At 55.8% G+C, this 14,297-nt stretch overlaps 4 protein-coding genes across 16 annotated transcripts in view; 2 read left to right on the top strand and 2 right to left on the bottom strand.

Moving 5' to 3' along the window:
- The window catches only part of Mapk8ip3 (mitogen-activated protein kinase 8 interacting protein 3), a 41,209-nt gene extending 33,738 nt beyond the window's left edge, over positions 1 to 7,471 (top strand). For 7 of the 12 annotated variants that reach the window (XM_051167975.1, XM_051167971.1, XM_051167970.1 and 4 more), the window contains 19 exons: positions 583 to 713; positions 869 to 925; positions 1,013 to 1,183; positions 2,010 to 2,136; positions 2,662 to 2,757; positions 2,862 to 3,020; positions 3,550 to 3,715; positions 4,268 to 4,450; positions 4,528 to 4,717; positions 4,834 to 4,953; positions 5,040 to 5,120; positions 5,203 to 5,270; positions 5,420 to 5,568; positions 5,731 to 5,902; positions 6,275 to 6,388; positions 6,516 to 6,554; positions 6,674 to 6,853; positions 6,955 to 7,104; positions 7,179 to 7,471. In XM_051167975.1, coding sequence (XP_051023932.1) covers positions 583 to 713; positions 869 to 925; positions 1,013 to 1,183; positions 2,010 to 2,136; positions 2,662 to 2,757; positions 2,862 to 3,020; positions 3,550 to 3,715; positions 4,268 to 4,450; positions 4,528 to 4,717; positions 4,834 to 4,953; positions 5,040 to 5,120; positions 5,203 to 5,270; positions 5,420 to 5,568; positions 5,731 to 5,902; positions 6,275 to 6,388; positions 6,516 to 6,554; positions 6,674 to 6,853; positions 6,955 to 7,104; positions 7,179 to 7,300 — 2,475 coding nt within the window. In that variant the 3' untranslated portion in view covers positions 7,301 to 7,471. Of the gene's footprint in view, positions 1 to 582; positions 714 to 868; positions 926 to 1,012; positions 1,184 to 2,009; positions 2,137 to 2,661; positions 2,758 to 2,861; positions 3,021 to 3,549; positions 3,716 to 4,267; positions 4,451 to 4,527; positions 4,718 to 4,833; positions 4,954 to 5,039; positions 5,121 to 5,202; positions 5,271 to 5,419; positions 5,667 to 5,730; positions 5,903 to 6,274; positions 6,389 to 6,515; positions 6,555 to 6,673; positions 6,854 to 6,954; positions 7,105 to 7,178 lie in introns of those variants that run through there. The other 5 variants (XM_051167965.1, XM_051167967.1, XM_051167966.1 and 2 more) reach the window with 2 other exon arrangements.
- A 15-nt stretch (positions 7,472 to 7,486) lies between these two features.
- On the bottom strand, positions 7,487 to 9,919 carry Nme3 (NME/NM23 nucleoside diphosphate kinase 3). Of its 2 annotated transcripts, none has more exons than XM_051167978.1 (5): positions 9,735 to 9,919; positions 9,531 to 9,661; positions 9,332 to 9,433; positions 9,145 to 9,257; positions 7,487 to 9,058 (listed from the first exon to the last, which is right to left on the bottom strand). In XM_051167978.1, exons 1-5 carry the CDS (start codon positions 9,778 to 9,780, stop codon positions 8,959 to 8,961), a joined length of 492 nt encoding a protein of 163 aa, XP_051023935.1. In that variant the 5' UTR covers positions 9,781 to 9,919; the 3' UTR covers positions 7,487 to 8,958. The 2 variants fall into 2 exon arrangements, with proteins under 2 accessions (XP_051023935.1, XP_051023934.1); XM_051167977.1 differs by having other exon boundaries at positions 7,487 to 9,076; positions 9,735 to 9,910.
- A 247-nt stretch (positions 9,920 to 10,166) lies between these two features.
- Positions 10,167 to 11,152, bottom strand: Mrps34 (mitochondrial ribosomal protein S34). Its single transcript, XM_051167963.1, has 3 exons — positions 10,777 to 11,152; positions 10,563 to 10,605; positions 10,167 to 10,480 (listed from the first exon to the last, which is right to left on the bottom strand). Exons 1-3 carry the CDS (start codon positions 11,095 to 11,097, stop codon positions 10,188 to 10,190), a joined length of 657 nt encoding a protein of 218 aa, XP_051023920.1. The 5' UTR covers positions 11,098 to 11,152; the 3' UTR covers positions 10,167 to 10,187.
- A 2-nt stretch (positions 11,153 to 11,154) lies between these two features.
- Eme2 (essential meiotic structure-specific endonuclease subunit 2) lies at positions 11,155 to 14,252 on the top strand. Its single transcript, XM_051167962.1, has 8 exons — positions 11,155 to 11,446; positions 11,563 to 11,699; positions 12,073 to 12,165; positions 12,799 to 12,893; positions 13,060 to 13,153; positions 13,306 to 13,421; positions 13,522 to 13,711; positions 13,787 to 14,252. The coding sequence occupies exons 1-8, from the start codon at positions 11,215 to 11,217 to the stop codon at positions 13,955 to 13,957; spliced, it is 1,128 nt and encodes a 375-aa protein (XP_051023919.1). The 5' UTR covers positions 11,155 to 11,214; the 3' UTR covers positions 13,958 to 14,252.
- Positions 14,253 to 14,297: the final 45 nt, after the last annotated feature.

Below are 14,297 nucleotides of genomic sequence, written 5' to 3'. Positions count from 1 at the left end.
CTGCAGAAGCAGCCCCAGTCACTGCGGTTACATATCTGCCGCCTGGGCAGTGCAACCAAGCCCTGAGCCTGCACCTCCTCCCTCTAACCAGAGGCCTAGGCCAGCAGAGTTTGCCGTTCTGTACCAGAGCACCTTTAGACAAACTGAGTCCCTTAAAACAGAGCAGTCATGGCCGGGCGTGGTGGTACACACCTTTAATCCCAGCACTCGGGAGGCAGAGGCACGTGGATCACTGTGAGTTTGAGGCCAGCCTGGTCTACAAAGTGAATCCAGAACAGCCAAGACTACAGAGAGAAACCCTGTCTTGAAAAACCAAAACAAACCAAAACCAACAAAAAACAAAAACTAAAACAGAGCAGTCACTCATCTCTCAGCCATTTGGGGCATAGTGTAGAGCTTCCATCTCAGGGTAGTCTAGGAGAGGCTCCTCTGACCCTCTTCCCATGCCCATCCCACCATCACTTGTCTCCACTTGGATCTTCCTAACCATGTCCCCATCTAGATGGTAGCCACGAAGGAAGCCACATATGCTTGACTGTCCTGCTAGTCCTCATTGGTGGAACCATGTTCTCCCCTCTGCAGGACAAAATCCCCATGGCCCAGCGGCGGCGTTTCACAAGGGTGGAGATGGCCCGAGTGCTCATGGAACGCAACCAATACAAGGAACGACTAATGGAGCTGCAGGAGGCCGTGCGGTGGACTGAAATGATCAGGTGTGCTCCTCTGCATTTCTCCAGTGAGGTCATGGCTCTGCTTGGATCTGTGTTTCCTGCACTGGGGTTGTAGGAGTATAGCAGGCCATGGGCTTTGGCTTCTATTACACATCCTTTCCCCAGAGGGTCAGCTCCTCCTTCATTCTTCCCTGCAGAGCATCAAGGGAACACCCATCTGTCCAGGAAAAGAAGAAGTCCACTATCTGGCAGTTGTGAGTATGGTGCTCTAGGGAGGGAGAGGCTTCCATCAGCCTGTTGTTGCTCCACACATGACTCACTTATCTGCGTCTCCATGGCAGCTTCAGCCGCCTCTTCAGTTCTTCATCCAGCCCTCCTCCGGCCAAACGATCCTACCCGTCTGTGAATATTCACTACAAGTCACCTACCACAGCCGGCTTCAGCCAGCGTCGCAGCCATGCCATGTGCCAGATCTCAGCTGGCAGCCGACCCCTGGAGTTCTTTCCTGATGAGTGGGTATCCCAGACCCCTGCTCCTCCAGCCTTCTAAGGGGAGGGGGTCAGGTGTCCTAAGCCTATCCACTCCATACTTGAAGTTGGAGAGCACAGTGGCTGCACTGTGGGACAGGAGTTTTCAAGAGCAGGAAAGGTGACAGTTGCTCTCAAGGTTCACTACCCCCACCAAGAACTAGTGCTCAGGTTCTGTGAGTGTCTTTTGGCAGGGACTGCAGTTCCTAGGGACCATTCTTTTAGTCTTTGAAGACTATGTTGGGTCCTACAGTACTCCTACCTCCTCTGTGCCACCTTAGGTAACCACTGATAATCTCACCTAGGTTACACTGCAGTTGCTGCCATCTGAAAGCCCCAGTGCCCAGCAATAGAACAGGCCCCAGAACAGCTGGAAATGACCTCTTTGTTTTGTTTTGTTTTTAATTATTTATTAAGTATACAATGTTGTGCCTGCATGTATGCCTGCCCACCAGAAGAGGGCACTAGATCTCAGTATAGATGGTTGTGAGCCACCAAGTGGTTGCTGAGAATTGAACTCAGGACCTTTGGAAGAGCTGCCAGTACTCTTAACCTCTGAGCCATCTCTCCAGCCCCTGGAAATGACCTCTTAAGCACAGGGTCACACCCCATAAGTATGTAATTGCAGCATAATTGGGAAAAGTTACCTTCTGTCAAATAGTATCCCCTGTCCCAGAAAAGGTAAGGGTAGACTCAGGCAGGCTGTGAAGCATGGTAAACTCTACCAGGAAGACGGTGGAACTGTGGGTGCCCCAGCCTCACACAGACTGCTCACTTTGAACACATGTAACCTGTCATTCCTCTCACCCAGTGACTGCACCTCTTCTGCCCGGCGGGAGCAGAAGCGGGAGCAGTACCGCCAGGTTCGTGAACATGTGCGCAATGACGACGGGAGGCTGCAGGCCTGTGGGTGGAGCCTGCCTGCCAAGTACAAACAGGTACTTGGGACAGAGGGTGGTATTCATGTATGGAGAGGGTGCTATGAGACAGGCATCACCAAAGCCCAACACAGTGGTAGTGCAGACCCAGGAGGCACCCATCTCCTCCCTGCTGCTGCTGACTCTGTAACTCTGAGGGTATTCTAGTTTGCTTTCTGTTGCTGATAAAACACGACCAAACCAGCTTGGGTGAAGAATGGGTTTATTTGACTTACACTTCTATCACATGGAAAACTGAAACAGAAATCATGGGAGAACATTGTTTATTGGCTTGTTTTCCATTTCATACTCAACTTGCTTTCTTATAGAACCCAGGACCACCTACCCAGTGTGGTATCTCCCACATACATGCCTACTATGAGGTTCCCTCCTCCCAGGTGATTCTGGCTTGTGTCAAGTTGACAAAAACTAAGCAGCATAGAGGGCCAGGAGGGCCAGATTGTGTACACAGGCACCTGATCGAGGCTGCTGAAGGCCAAGCTGTCTCCCTTGGCCTTATTCCACAGCACTTCTGTTCTGTTGCAGCTAAGCCCAAATGGAGGCCAGGAAGACACCAGGATGAAAAATGTGCCTGTCCCCGTGTACTGCCGCCCTCTGGTGGAGAAGGATCCCACAATGAAGGTGAGCAGAAGGGAACCCTGGGCAAAGGGTAGTCTCCTTGCTGCAGCCCCAGGGAGGCCACTGAGGAGCCAGTGCACCTAGACCCCACAGCCCTGCCCTTGCAGCTTTGGTGTGCTGCTGGTGTCAACCTGAGCGGGTGGAAACCAAATGAAGAGGACTCAAGTAATGGACCCAAGCCCGCGCCAGGTCGAGACCCTCTGACCTGCGATCGCGAAGTAGAAGGCGAGCCCAAGAGTAGCCACCCATCACCTGAGAAGAAGAAGGTCAGTGTGTTGGTCCAGAGTGTGGCTTTACCCTACATAGAGTCTCTAGACAGTTCCTGCAGATTCTGGCTAGAAGTGATCACACCTTGGTGACAGTGCTTCCCTTTTCCTCCATGAGAGGAAGCAGGTACTACAGCATCCAAGATACCATTGCTGCCTATCTATGTCCAGGTTTCCTCCCTGCCTGTGGAGCAGTGGGACCATCTTATATCATACAGAGAAGAAGGCAGCAGGAGGCTGCTGCTCACAGGAGAGGCCCAGTGATTTGCAATGAAGCCCAGAGTAGTCACAGCTTGACTTAGGGGCCAAGAAAGTAGCCTCTCCAAATTCATAGCTTCCTCTTGGGAGTGAATCATCAAGACATGTCTCTGTAGGCTGCAGGGGAAGATAACTGTATCCATTGATGCTATCTATATTCAAGGCTCGCTCTTGAGAAGTGCCAGAGATTTCCTGGCTTATGTCGATAGCAAGTTCAGGCACCAGCTTTGATTACCCGCCCCCTCCCCGCCCCCCATATATTCTGAAACAGGCAAAGGAGGCCCCTGAGGCAGATGCTACCTCCAGTCGGGTATGGATCCTCACCAGCACCCTGGCCACCAGCAAAGTGGTGATCATTGATGCCAACCAACCAGGCACTGTTGTGGATCAGTTCACAGTCTGCAATGCCCATGTCCTGTGTATCTCCAGCATTCCTGGTAAGCTGGGGCTCCCACTGCCAGGTGCTGTCCAACAGCAGGTATTTGTTGCCTGTGGACTGCCCTCCAAAACTGGTGCTTGAGGCGGGTAGCTCTTCCTTTTCAGCCAGGTATGACTGGGATGTTGAGTAAGTAAGGACTAGAGACCTGCTAGGAATGTGAGTAGAAAATGGGTCAAATTATCTTCCTTCATGTGTCCAAGAGGATGCTCTCCAGAGTACAGGCCAAGGTCCTGGTTTCACTCCTCAGCAGCATCCTCATGACCTATTAGCCCAGTCCTGGATAGTGCTGAGGGCCCTACAGGTCTCTGCTTGAAAACCTCACCTCTGTGCTGAGATGGCCTCTACTCCCTAGAGTTCTTCCGGATTTTTCACATGATAGAGCAGAGCATTACGTCTCAGTTCCTTTTGACCTATAAGCTTGACTTACAGTTGCCTGAGAGTGGATGTCCCCAGAGGGCCAGGTAGCTCCTATCTCCCCCTGTCTGCACTGAGATGGAACTTTGGGGTGACATTGTGATGTTGTGCTGATGGACTGGAAATTTTCTCCCAGCGGCCAATGACAGTGACTATCCCCCTGGGGAGATGTTCCTGGACAGTGATGTGAACCCTGAAGACTCAGGTGTTGACGGTGTGCTGGCTGGCATCACCTTGGTGGGGTGTGCTACCCGCTGCAATGTACCACGTAGCAACTGCTCCTCCCGAGGAGACACTCCAGTGCTGGACAAGGGGCAGGGTGAGTCCTAGATGATCTCCTCCTTATCACCACATTACTCTTTTTCTGCCTTGCCAGACTTACTACTCTTTCCACAGGGGACGTGGCAGCCACTGCCAATGGGAAGGTCAATCCATCCCAATCCACAGAAGAAGCCACAGAAGCCACAGAGGTGCCAGACCCTGGTCCCAGCGAGCCAGAAGCAACAACAGTTCGGCCCGGGCCCCTCACAGAGCATGTCTTCACTGACCCGGCACCCACCCCACCCACCAGCACCCAGTGTGCCAGGTAGGCTCTCTTGGGTATGGTCAGATGAGTAGAGGGGAGAATGGTAAAAGTGATCTGGGATCAGGCATATGCTTCTGTGACGCACACTGCAGCTACAGCTACCATTCCTTTTGCAGTGCAAATGGGCCAGAGCCCGATGGCAGCACTGTGCAGCCTCAAGTAGAGCCCAATGGGGAACCCTCAGCAGCCACCAGTAGTGCTGCACCCACCATGTGGCTAGGAGCCCAGAATGGCTGGTAGGTAAAGCCAAAGATACAAGACATGGGATGTGCTGGGAGGGTTCACTGAGCCATGTAAACTCTGTCCATTTGCATTCGTGCAGGCTATATGTGCATTCAGCGGTAGCCAACTGGAAGAAGTGTCTGCACTCCATCAAGCTAAAAGACTCTGTGCTGAGCCTGGTGTATGTGACCCCTACTGAGGGGTGGGGTCAGGGATCCAAGGGCCCAGCAACCCCAGCCTACCTCACTAACTTACCATTCCAGGCATGTCAAAGGCCGAGTGCTGGTAGCTCTTGCAGATGGGACCCTGGCCATCTTCCATCGTGGCGAGGGTAAGGCCTAGTGGCCCTTGCACAGACAGGTCTAGGGGTTCCTGGGTCCCTGGGTCCATCTTGCACCTAGCAATGGGTCCTCTACACCAACCTTGTGAACAGAGATAGATCCTAGCCAGACCTGAGTAGGTGTCCTGGCCTCTTTGTAGATGGCCAATGGGACCTGAGCAACTACCACCTAATGGACCTGGGCCACCCCCACCACTCTATCCGCTGCATGGCTGTTGTGGATGACCGAGTCTGGTGTGGCTACAAGAACAAAGTGCATGTCATCCAGCCCAAGACAATGCAGATTGAGGCAAGTGCTAGCCAATAACTTCCAGAGTGTGGAGGGGCTTCTGCCAGGTTGGAGGTTGGGACAGGCTGTCTGTCATTAACGTGGGCCCTGCATCACATCACAGAAAGCCCTTACCTTCCCATTTCCCACCTCTCTTGTCTCGCTGCTATTGTTACCCCACAGAAATCATTTGATGCCCACCCAAGGCGGGAAAGCCAGGTGCGACAGCTGGCCTGGATCGGTGATGGAGTATGGGTCTCTATTCGCCTGGATTCCACCCTTCGGCTCTACCACGCTCACACCCACCAGCACCTGCAGGATGTGGACATTGAGCCTTATGTTAGCAAGATGCTGGGTGAGTCAGGCATGGTGGGCACATGCCTATAATCTCAGCACTTGGGAGGTGGAAGCAGGAGGAGCAGGAGCTCACGGTCATTACACAGTCAGGTTCGAGGCCACCCTTGGCTAGTGAGAGCCTGCCTCAATATAAAGTAAAGATGCTAAACCAGGCAGTGATGCAGCACTCAGGAGGCAGAGGCAGGCGATTGCTGTGAGTTCAAGGTCAGCCTGGTCTACAAACCGAGTCTAGGACAGCCAAGGTTACACAGAGAAACCCTGTCTCAAAAAAACAAAAATAAATTTAAAAAGCTATTTAGGGGATACGCTGGGCAACACACCTGGGGCACCCATCACTGACTGCATTGACCCTTCTTCCTGTCCCACCCAGGTACCGGCAAGCTGGGCTTCTCCTTCGTGCGCATCACAGCCCTACTCATTGCAGGCAACCGTCTGTGGGTGGGCACTGGCAATGGGGTTGTCATCTCCATCCCCTTAACTGAGAGTAAGTTCCCAACCCTGGAGGACACCTGTCAAGAAAACAGCAGCAATGCTAAAGAGTCCCCAGAGTAGGTGGGCTGGGGAGCCACTTCTCTGGCCAAGCTCAGCCTTCCTTTCTCTCTCCTCCCCAGCTGTGGTCTTGCATCGAGGCCAGCTCTTGGGGCTCCGGGGTAAGTCCTCAGCACTTGGCCACTTGTGGCCTAGGGCATTTGCTATACCCCTGTACTCACCGTCTCCACCTGCCTGCTGAAAATAAACTGCACCTGCCCTCTTGTCCCTGTTTTCCCAGCCAATAAGACATCCCCAACATCTGGGGAGGGGACCCGCCCCGGGGGCATCATCCACGTGTACGGGGATGACAACAGTGACAAGGCTGCCAGTAGTTTCATCCCCTACTGCTCCATGGCTCAGGCTCAGCTCTGCTTCCACGGGCACCGTGATGCTGTCAAATTCTTTGTCTCTGTGCCAGGTACACAGATGATCTCAACCCACTTTGCCCTCTGTGCTATAGTACCACAGCTATAACCTTTTCAGAAGGCCACAGTCCTGAGATTCCTCTGCCCACAACAGGAAATGTGCTGGCCACTCTCAATGGCAGTGTGCTAGACAGCCCATCAGAGGGCCCTGGGCCTGCTGCATCTGCTGCAGATGCTGAGGGCCAGAAGTTGAAGAATGCTCTGGTGCTGAGCGGTGGTGAAGGTTACATCGACTTCCGCATTGGTAAGTAGGCACAGACTAGAGGTGGGACCTGGTGTGGCATGTGGGAGTCCTCGTCATGGCTGCCAATCCTCCAGGCGATGGAGAGGATGATGAAACTGAGGAAAGTGCCGGAGAGGTGAACCAGGCAACAACCAGATTGTCCAAGGCTGAGCGCAGCCACATCATCGTGTGGCAGGTGTCCTACACCCCTGAGTGAGAACCTGCCCTGCCTGATGCCAACTGTACATAGGACCCTACCTGCCTGCCCCCCCGCCTGTTCCCTGGGGCAGTAAGGTTCGTCCACCCCCTTTTAACCTCTCAACTTGCAGCTTTTGCCTGAGGTCCAGCCCCCAGCTGTTAGAGAGGGGTGAAGCAGGTTTGGGGGAGTGAGGCATGTCTTTTGTATCAGGGAGGAGAAAGCCTCTGGACACCCTCTCTCCAGCAGTTCCTGGCCCTAGCCAACACCCAGCCCAATATGACGTCCCAAGGGGCCCTCAGGGCAAGGCAGGACCAAAATGGCTATGGGCAGCCCCCACAGGTGGCCCTGGCTCCACTCAGGTCTCACCAGTCCTGGCAGGAGCAAGAGCCTCATACTGCCGAGTCTTCCCCAAGTTTACTTGCTTTGCATGCAGCCCTGAGGAAGGGATTCTTGATTCCCAAACCCTTGCTCTCCCTGAGGGACCCAGGCCTAGCACCATCCTCTGCCCAGAAGCAAGGTTAAGGCTAAGATTCCTGCACCTCAGCCAGCCTTCTCTGGACTTTCCCCATCTCCAAACTGACATTCCCTTGGCCCCCAGCCTGGGTCTTACCTGGGAACCTGGCATGAAAGCTCAGGGCCAGCCTCCCTGGGGCAGCTGCTTCAAAGGATGACAAATACCCATTAACTCAAGGGAGCCCAAGATTGTCTAGCCCCTCACAGACCAGTGTCCCCTTGGCTCTTCCTGGGCACAAGATTGACCTTTGGAGGAGCAAGACCCTAGTGCCCCGCCCCTCCCAGAAGCCCCAAGGGTAGAATTTCTCAGGCTGCCAGGGCAGGCACAGGCCTCAGGAAGAAGGGTGGCCCAGGTCTCCCCAGTCAGTCCTAGGATGTGGGCTCAGCCTCAGGTTAATGGAAGATGGTGTGCTCCCAGGGCCTGCCTTCTGCACAGGGCTCCAAGGAGCCTAGCTCCCAGACACGTACTAAGTGCCTAGGGTTGCCAGCTGTGGCCTGTTCCCTTGGAGAGCAACTGACAAGAGGCTGCCAGACAGAGGCCAGAAGAGCTGAGGACTGGCCAGGATGGGCACAATTCTAAGCAAGTGTATGGAAACAGGTGCTGCCCTGGCCCTGGCCCTGGCCTTACTCTTCCAGGGGGCACTAGTTAGAGTCAGTTGGTCTCTACTGCCCTCTCCCCACCAGAGAAGCACAGATCCAGGGGCGCTGCCTCTGAGCCCATCTGGCCACAACAAGCTGCAGCAATGTGCAGCTGCAGGCTTCTCCCCACCACCCTGCCACCTCTCCACTGTGATGTATGTCCCTTGTCTGTTCCCACAGGAGTGTGAAGTGACTACTGGGGTTAGCTGGGTGGGTGCAACTGGAGGAAGGGGCCAGTGCAACTCTCCTCAGGCTTTGGCCTTGCAAGTGAACTCACATATCTGCTCTGTATGTAATAAATGTCTTAACACTAGTTTTGTCTTGAAACTGCACAAGCGCACAAGGGTTTTCATTTTCTGCAGTTTATTATGAAAAGAAATAACGGGGAGGGACGTGGGCGTGGCTATCCCCGGACAGACTGGGGTGGGTGGTCCTGCACCCACACAGCACTGTCACTGCTGCTGAGCTCTGTGAGGATCACCGATCAACAACCTCCAGGTCGGTATTGCTGAGTTCAGTAACATCTACTCATACAGCCAGTGCCCAGCGCTGTCCTCCCAGCACAGGAGCTCATCATCACGGAACCAAAGAGCGATCTCTCTGTGAGCGCTTTCCACCGAGTCACTGCCATGAATCACATTCCTGTTTGGGAATGGCGAGTGAGCAGGAAGCAGGGAAGGGTGAGGGGAGGCCAGGATGATAAGACTTACTTGCCAACCTCCACGCAGAAATCCCCACGGATCGTGCCGGGCATGGCGTCCCCTGGGTCAGTGGCCCCTATGAGGGCCCGCGAAGCACGTACGACATCCAGCCCTTGCCACACCTGCAGGGGCTACTGTCAGCGCCATAAGGGCTCCCAAGGCTTTGCCCTCCCCTTGCAGGTCATCGGAAACTCACCATGGCCACCACGGGACCAGAGCTCATGTATTTAACTAGTCGGCTGTAGAAGGGTCTCCCGCGTAGCTCGGCATAATGCTCCCGCAGTAGCTCTTCGGAGGCCTAGGACAGGGATAGCTACCTGTACCATGGCCCCGACCCGACCCTGGACCCGCCCGACTCTCCTCCGGGATCCACCTGCTTCTTCGTGCGCCCACACCTGCACTAGCTTCAGTGCCACCAGCTTGAAGCCCTTCCTCTCAAAGCGAAGCACGATCTCGCCCACCAGCCGCCGCTGCACGCCGTCGGGCTTCACTGCCAAGAACGTGCGCTCGTTTACGCCGCTGTAGGCTGCGGGAGTACTGGCTTCAGGCACGCCCCACCACGCGCCCCCGGCCCACCCGGGTCCACCCCCGCCACTCACCTGCAGGAAAGAGGTTAGCGAAGATGGTCAACACCAGGCAGATCATGGCGGCGGATGGGGCGGACCAGGCGGCGAGGGGGCGGGGCCTTCCTTAAAGGACCTCTGGGCGCGGGCTCTCCAGGCGCTCTGCAGTCAGTGAGCCCAAGACCTGCCTGAGTGTACTGGAGCACCAGGCGCCCCCGCCCCACCCCCCGCGCCCCGGACACTGCCACCTTCCCTCCTTTGTCCTGAGGCACCCACGTAATGAAACCACAACACAGGCCATTTCGTGTGTTTATTTCCGGACTGAGGAACCGGCAAGGGACCGCCTGAAAATGACAGCCAGCTGCCCAATTAGTCACTGGCAGGTGTGTCAGGGCTGTAGCGTCTCTAACTCTCCACCAAAGGGGAGGTCTGGTACAGTCAAAGACACCTATTCATCAAATAACAGGACCTCTTTTGCGGTCCAGGCAGTTAGACTGGGGTGCCCTTGGCCTTCCCTTTGGTCTCCTGTTTTGCAGGGTAGTCCCAGGGACGCATTCGAGTCCTCTCCAGGTTCAGGAGCGGCTCCTGGACGCTGGTATCCCCGTTTTTCTGTCGTTCGGCGAGGATCATAGCCCGCAGCAGAGGTGGGTAGGGGACAAAATTCAATTTGTCCTCTGGTTTCGGAGTGAACGCAGTGAAAGCCTCCTCCTCGTGCTTGGGTACCAACCGCCAATCGTGGTACATGACTTGCTCGATTTCCCGAGCCTGATCTTCACTTTTTCCTGGGGAAAGAAGACAAGCTGACTTCCTGCTGGCTCCATAATCTGCGAACCATCACCGGCTCCAACTTGCACCCAGCCTTACCTTTGAAGGTCAGGATGCCCCAGGCCCTCCCGTGGTCCAAGTTCTGCAGAACAAGAGGGGGAGTTGTCAACACAGAGCCCCTGCCACTAAGTTACGTGGGTAAGGAAGACATACAGGCCCAGGTGGTTCAGGGTGGGTAGAACCAGCCGGTGTGGTCCAGGGTGGGCAAGATGAAAGTGTAAACGAGAACGGGCAGCACAGGGAGCGAGCGCACCTGCGCCGTGTAGTCGGGCCTCACACGCGTGAGGCGCCAGTAACACGGCTCGTCGTGCTGCCACAGCCAGGACTTGCGGGTGACCAGACGACCCAGGCCGAACAAGGGGAGGCGGGCGAGCAGCTGTAGGAGGCGGCTCTCACGGCGCACGTCGGCCCAGGCGCGCACAGGCAGCCGGCGACCGGAGTGCGGCCGGGTCAGCGTCTCGTAGTCTAGGGCGTAGAGCTGCGAGTCTCGCGGCTGGTTCCGCTGCTCGCGCAAGGCGCGCACGCGGCGGGCCAGCTCGGCGATCAGCCGGGGTCTCACTTTCTTCCGCGCCATGCTTGTGTCCTTACACCACCGGAAACCTGCAATGCGAGAGCTCCCCCGTTCCGGAAGTGCTCGGTGTCCTGAACAAAAGCATCCGGGTATGTCCGGAAGCTGTAGGAGGGATGGGCTATGGCGGAGGAAGAACTCGGGAGAGCTGCGGGCTCGCGTCCGGGCCGGGGCCAGGGTCTACGCCTGGGCCGTCGGCGACCTTACACCTGGGAGATCTCCGACTCAGACGCCGAAGGCACCAACAATAGGGTGGTCCGCACCCAAGCCCCGAGTACAGGAAAGCACAGGGCTAGGGCCAAGGCGTTACGGGCAGATCAGGTCCTGAAGCGTCTGGTGGTGTGCGTGGATCCAGGTGAGGGACCAAGGGTGGAGGGGCTGGGAACTTGGTGCGGGCCACCCGGCAGGGTACTGTCATCACCCACGTATGGGAGAGAGTGGAATGACCGAACTGTCGCCTGTTGGGCTCAGCTGTCCTGGAAGATGCAGGCTCCGACATCCTGATGGAGGCGCTGGCCACCCTAGGCTGTGAATGCCGCATCGAGCCGCAACACCAGGCCCGCAGCCTTCAGTGGAGCGTTGTGAGGCCCGACCCGGCCCCCAGCGATGTGAGTGTCTCCCTGTCACCAGGGCCAGCCCTCGTCCAGGTTTCATCCTTGCCTCTTGACTACCGAGGTAGCTGCGTTCGTCTTTCTTGCCTCGCAAAGGAGTAACCGAAAAGCTGGTGGATGCCCAAGTTACCTTTCTTAACAAGAAACCTGAACGCAGCTGCTGCCCGAGAACCTTCTGTTGGCAATAAGGATGGGGTTTGGGTTCCTGCATAGTACTCTGGGACTTACAGGGAGCAGGCCTGGCCGGCCTGAACTTCACTGTGTGCAGAGCTGGAGGGTAATTGACAGTGTATGGCGACTGACTGTGCAGCAGGAGGAGAGGCCATGGGCCCACACAGGTGGTTAGCAGGGCTGGTGATGTCCCCTACAGGTGCCTCTGGAGACAAGGGCTGAAAATGACCAGGAACAGTTGCTGCTGCTGGAACCCCAGGAGTTTCTTCAGGGTGCTATGCAGCTGACCCAGGTACGGGGGAAAAAAACAAAAAACAACCAATCTTTGTTTGGCAGGGCTGGAGTTGAGAACCGTGGAGGTTTTGAAGGTAAGATGAGGAAACCTGCCGAGTGCTCTAGACACGAGAGCCTTGAAGAGCCTTTGGGAGAATTAAGAATGATAATCTGGCTGCAGACTCCTGGGATAGAGAAGGAACCTGACTTGCAACTGGCAGTGTCCACATGACTCAGGAGCTGGCTGTGGGGTCTGGCTACAGGAGCTGATAATCCCTTACTTGGCTGCTTATGTTCCCTGGACTCAAGGGAAACAGTGCCTGATATTTGCCTGGAGCACAGTTCTGCTAAACTGTGGATGCTGATCCCAAGGGGGCCAATATTTGTCAAACACCTGCTGGGTGCTGGCCAGTGTCCAGGCTGGGTGTAGAAATGAACCAGCAAAGGAGCTGGTTCACTTCTCCACCAAAACCCTGCAGTGTGCCTGTGTACTCCTGGGCCTTCAGGAAGCCGGGCCGATCTCTAGAGAAACAGAGAGGGCCTATAAGCCTCCCTCAGTTCCTCTTTCCTCTGGAAACTGGTCATACTGGTGGCCATGGGTGTGCTGCTATCGCCCTCCTGTGAACAAGTATGCGGATATTTTTGCTTTCAGATCACAGACCCACCTCGCTCCATGCCCTGGCTTTCTCCCAAGAGTCCCGCCTGCCTGTCCCATCTGGCTGTCATTGGATTGGATGCATACCTGTGGTATCTCTTCACCTAACAACCTCAGGAGGGCTGGCTTGGACGGGATTCTAGGAAAGTGGGGTTTCCTCTAGGGCTGCTGTGTCACACAGCTGGCTCCACTTGCCCTGCATGGGCTCTGCAGAGGTGGGGAGACTTGGGAACCCAAAAGATGATCACCTCTGTTCAGGTCTCAGCAGCCCAGTTGTCAGAAGACACAGCAGCTAAAGAAGTCAAAGGAAGCGCATGCCAAGGTGGCCATCAGCTGGCCTGAGGTGGAGGAGGTAAGCTGCCAGAGTTGAGTTAGATGGCTGGCCTCTGTCTCTGCACTTGAGCTGCTGTCTTTGGCTGGTCAGAACTGGCCCTGATTCCCAGCATGATTGGGGTGGCGTTTCCCAGAAGACATCTAGCCCGTTCCTGCTCTCACATTCCCCAGGCTCTGGTGCTGCTTCAACTCCACGCAAGCCTGGATGTGCTGTTGGTGGCCTCGTGGCAGGAGCTGAGTCAGCATGTGTGTGCCTTCACCAAGGCCCTCTCCCAGCGCCCCTCTAAGTATGCCCCCCTGCAGGGACTGAGTGGAGGCAGGACAGGGCTGGATGGCTGCACAGGTGGTGTTCTCGAAACTTCTGGCTGGGTATCCTTCTCATTTCAGGCAGTACCGAGATTCCCAGGCCTTTTCCTTCTGCACAGCAGGGCACTGGGCCTCAGGCCAGCTTGTGACCAAAGATGGCTCTGGGCTCCGTGGAGTGTGGTGGCAGCAAATCAGACAGTTCAACAGGGTCAGCCCAGCTGTGGCTGATGCTGTTGTCGCTGCCTTCCCCTCCCCCCGCCTTTTGCAACAGGTGAGCCCCCTGAGTGCCCCCTCCCAGCACCAGGACCTAAGGCCCAGCAGCTGTTCACACCTGTGCTCACTCTAGGCTCTGACGGACTGCAGCACAGAGCAGGAGCGCCTGAGCCTCCTCGCTGACCTCCCTGTGAAGGCCCACAAGGGCAGGCAGCCTCGAAGAGTGGGGCCTGACCTTTCACGCCGAATCTGTGTCTTCTTGACCACCACCAACCCCGATCTCCTTCTGGACCTGGGCTCTTGACCACACCTGTGACATCCCTGGGTTGCCTCCTGCCCATCAGCAGAACAGGACAAGCCTGCTCAAGGGAGTGACTAATTACTGAGGGGCAGGCAAGGAGGCCCAGCCACCATTCTTTTCAGCCTGGGGTAGATTGTGTTGTTCGATAGTCAAATGGAAGCACCATGGGGTTGGGGGACATGGAGCTGAGGTGAATAGAAGAGTCTACTGGGTAGCAGGCAGCAAGGGTCCCAGAGTGACTGGGGCCTCAGTTTGCCCTTGGCCTGGACATTTGTTACAGGGAGCCTAGTGACAGGATTGAGGGTCAGTTTCCAGCCCCATTGGCACCTACAGCTTTAGAGAC

This window comes from Acomys russatus, chromosome 25 (genome assembly GCF_903995435.1).
Source record: "Acomys russatus chromosome 25, mAcoRus1.1, whole genome shotgun sequence".
NCBI lineage: Eukaryota > Metazoa > Chordata > Mammalia > Rodentia > Muridae > Acomys > Acomys russatus.
This window is presented reverse-complemented; position numbering and strand designations above follow the sequence as displayed.

Excerpts from the sequence above, each read along its gene's own strand:
- Nme3 (XM_051167977.1), bottom strand. The coding sequence starts at position 9,780 with ATGATCTGCCTGGTGTTGACCATCTTCGCTAACCTCTTTCCTGCAG. Across the intron at positions 9,662-9,734 it reads CGCTAACCTCTTTCCTGCAG|CCTACAGCGGCGTAAACGAG; the intron begins GTGAGTGGCGGG and ends GTACTCCCGCAG. Across the intron at positions 9,258-9,331 it reads CTGGTCCCGTGGTGGCCATG|GTGTGGCAAGGGCTGGATGT; the intron begins GTGAGTTTCCGA and ends TAGCCCCTGCAG.
- Eme2 (XM_051167962.1), top strand. The coding sequence starts at position 11,215 with ATGGCGGAGGAAGAACTCGGGAGAGCTGCGGGCTCGCGTCCGGGCCGG. Across the intron at positions 13,154-13,305 it reads GCTGGCCTGAGGTGGAGGAG|GCTCTGGTGCTGCTTCAACT; the intron begins GTAAGCTGCCAG and ends CACATTCCCCAG. Across the intron at positions 13,712-13,786 it reads CCCCCCGCCTTTTGCAACAG|GCTCTGACGGACTGCAGCAC; the intron begins GTGAGCCCCCTG and ends TGCTCACTCTAG.
- Mrps34 (XM_051167963.1), bottom strand. The coding sequence starts at position 11,097 with ATGGCGCGGAAGAAAGTGAGACCCCGGCTGATCGCCGAGCTGGCCCGC. Across the intron at positions 10,606-10,776 it reads GGCCCGACTACACGGCGCAG|AACTTGGACCACGGGAGGGC; the intron begins GTGCGCTCGCTC and ends CTTGTTCTGCAG. Across the intron at positions 10,481-10,562 it reads GGGCATCCTGACCTTCAAAG|GAAAAAGTGAAGATCAGGCT; the intron begins GTAAGGCTGGGT and ends TTCTTTCCCCAG.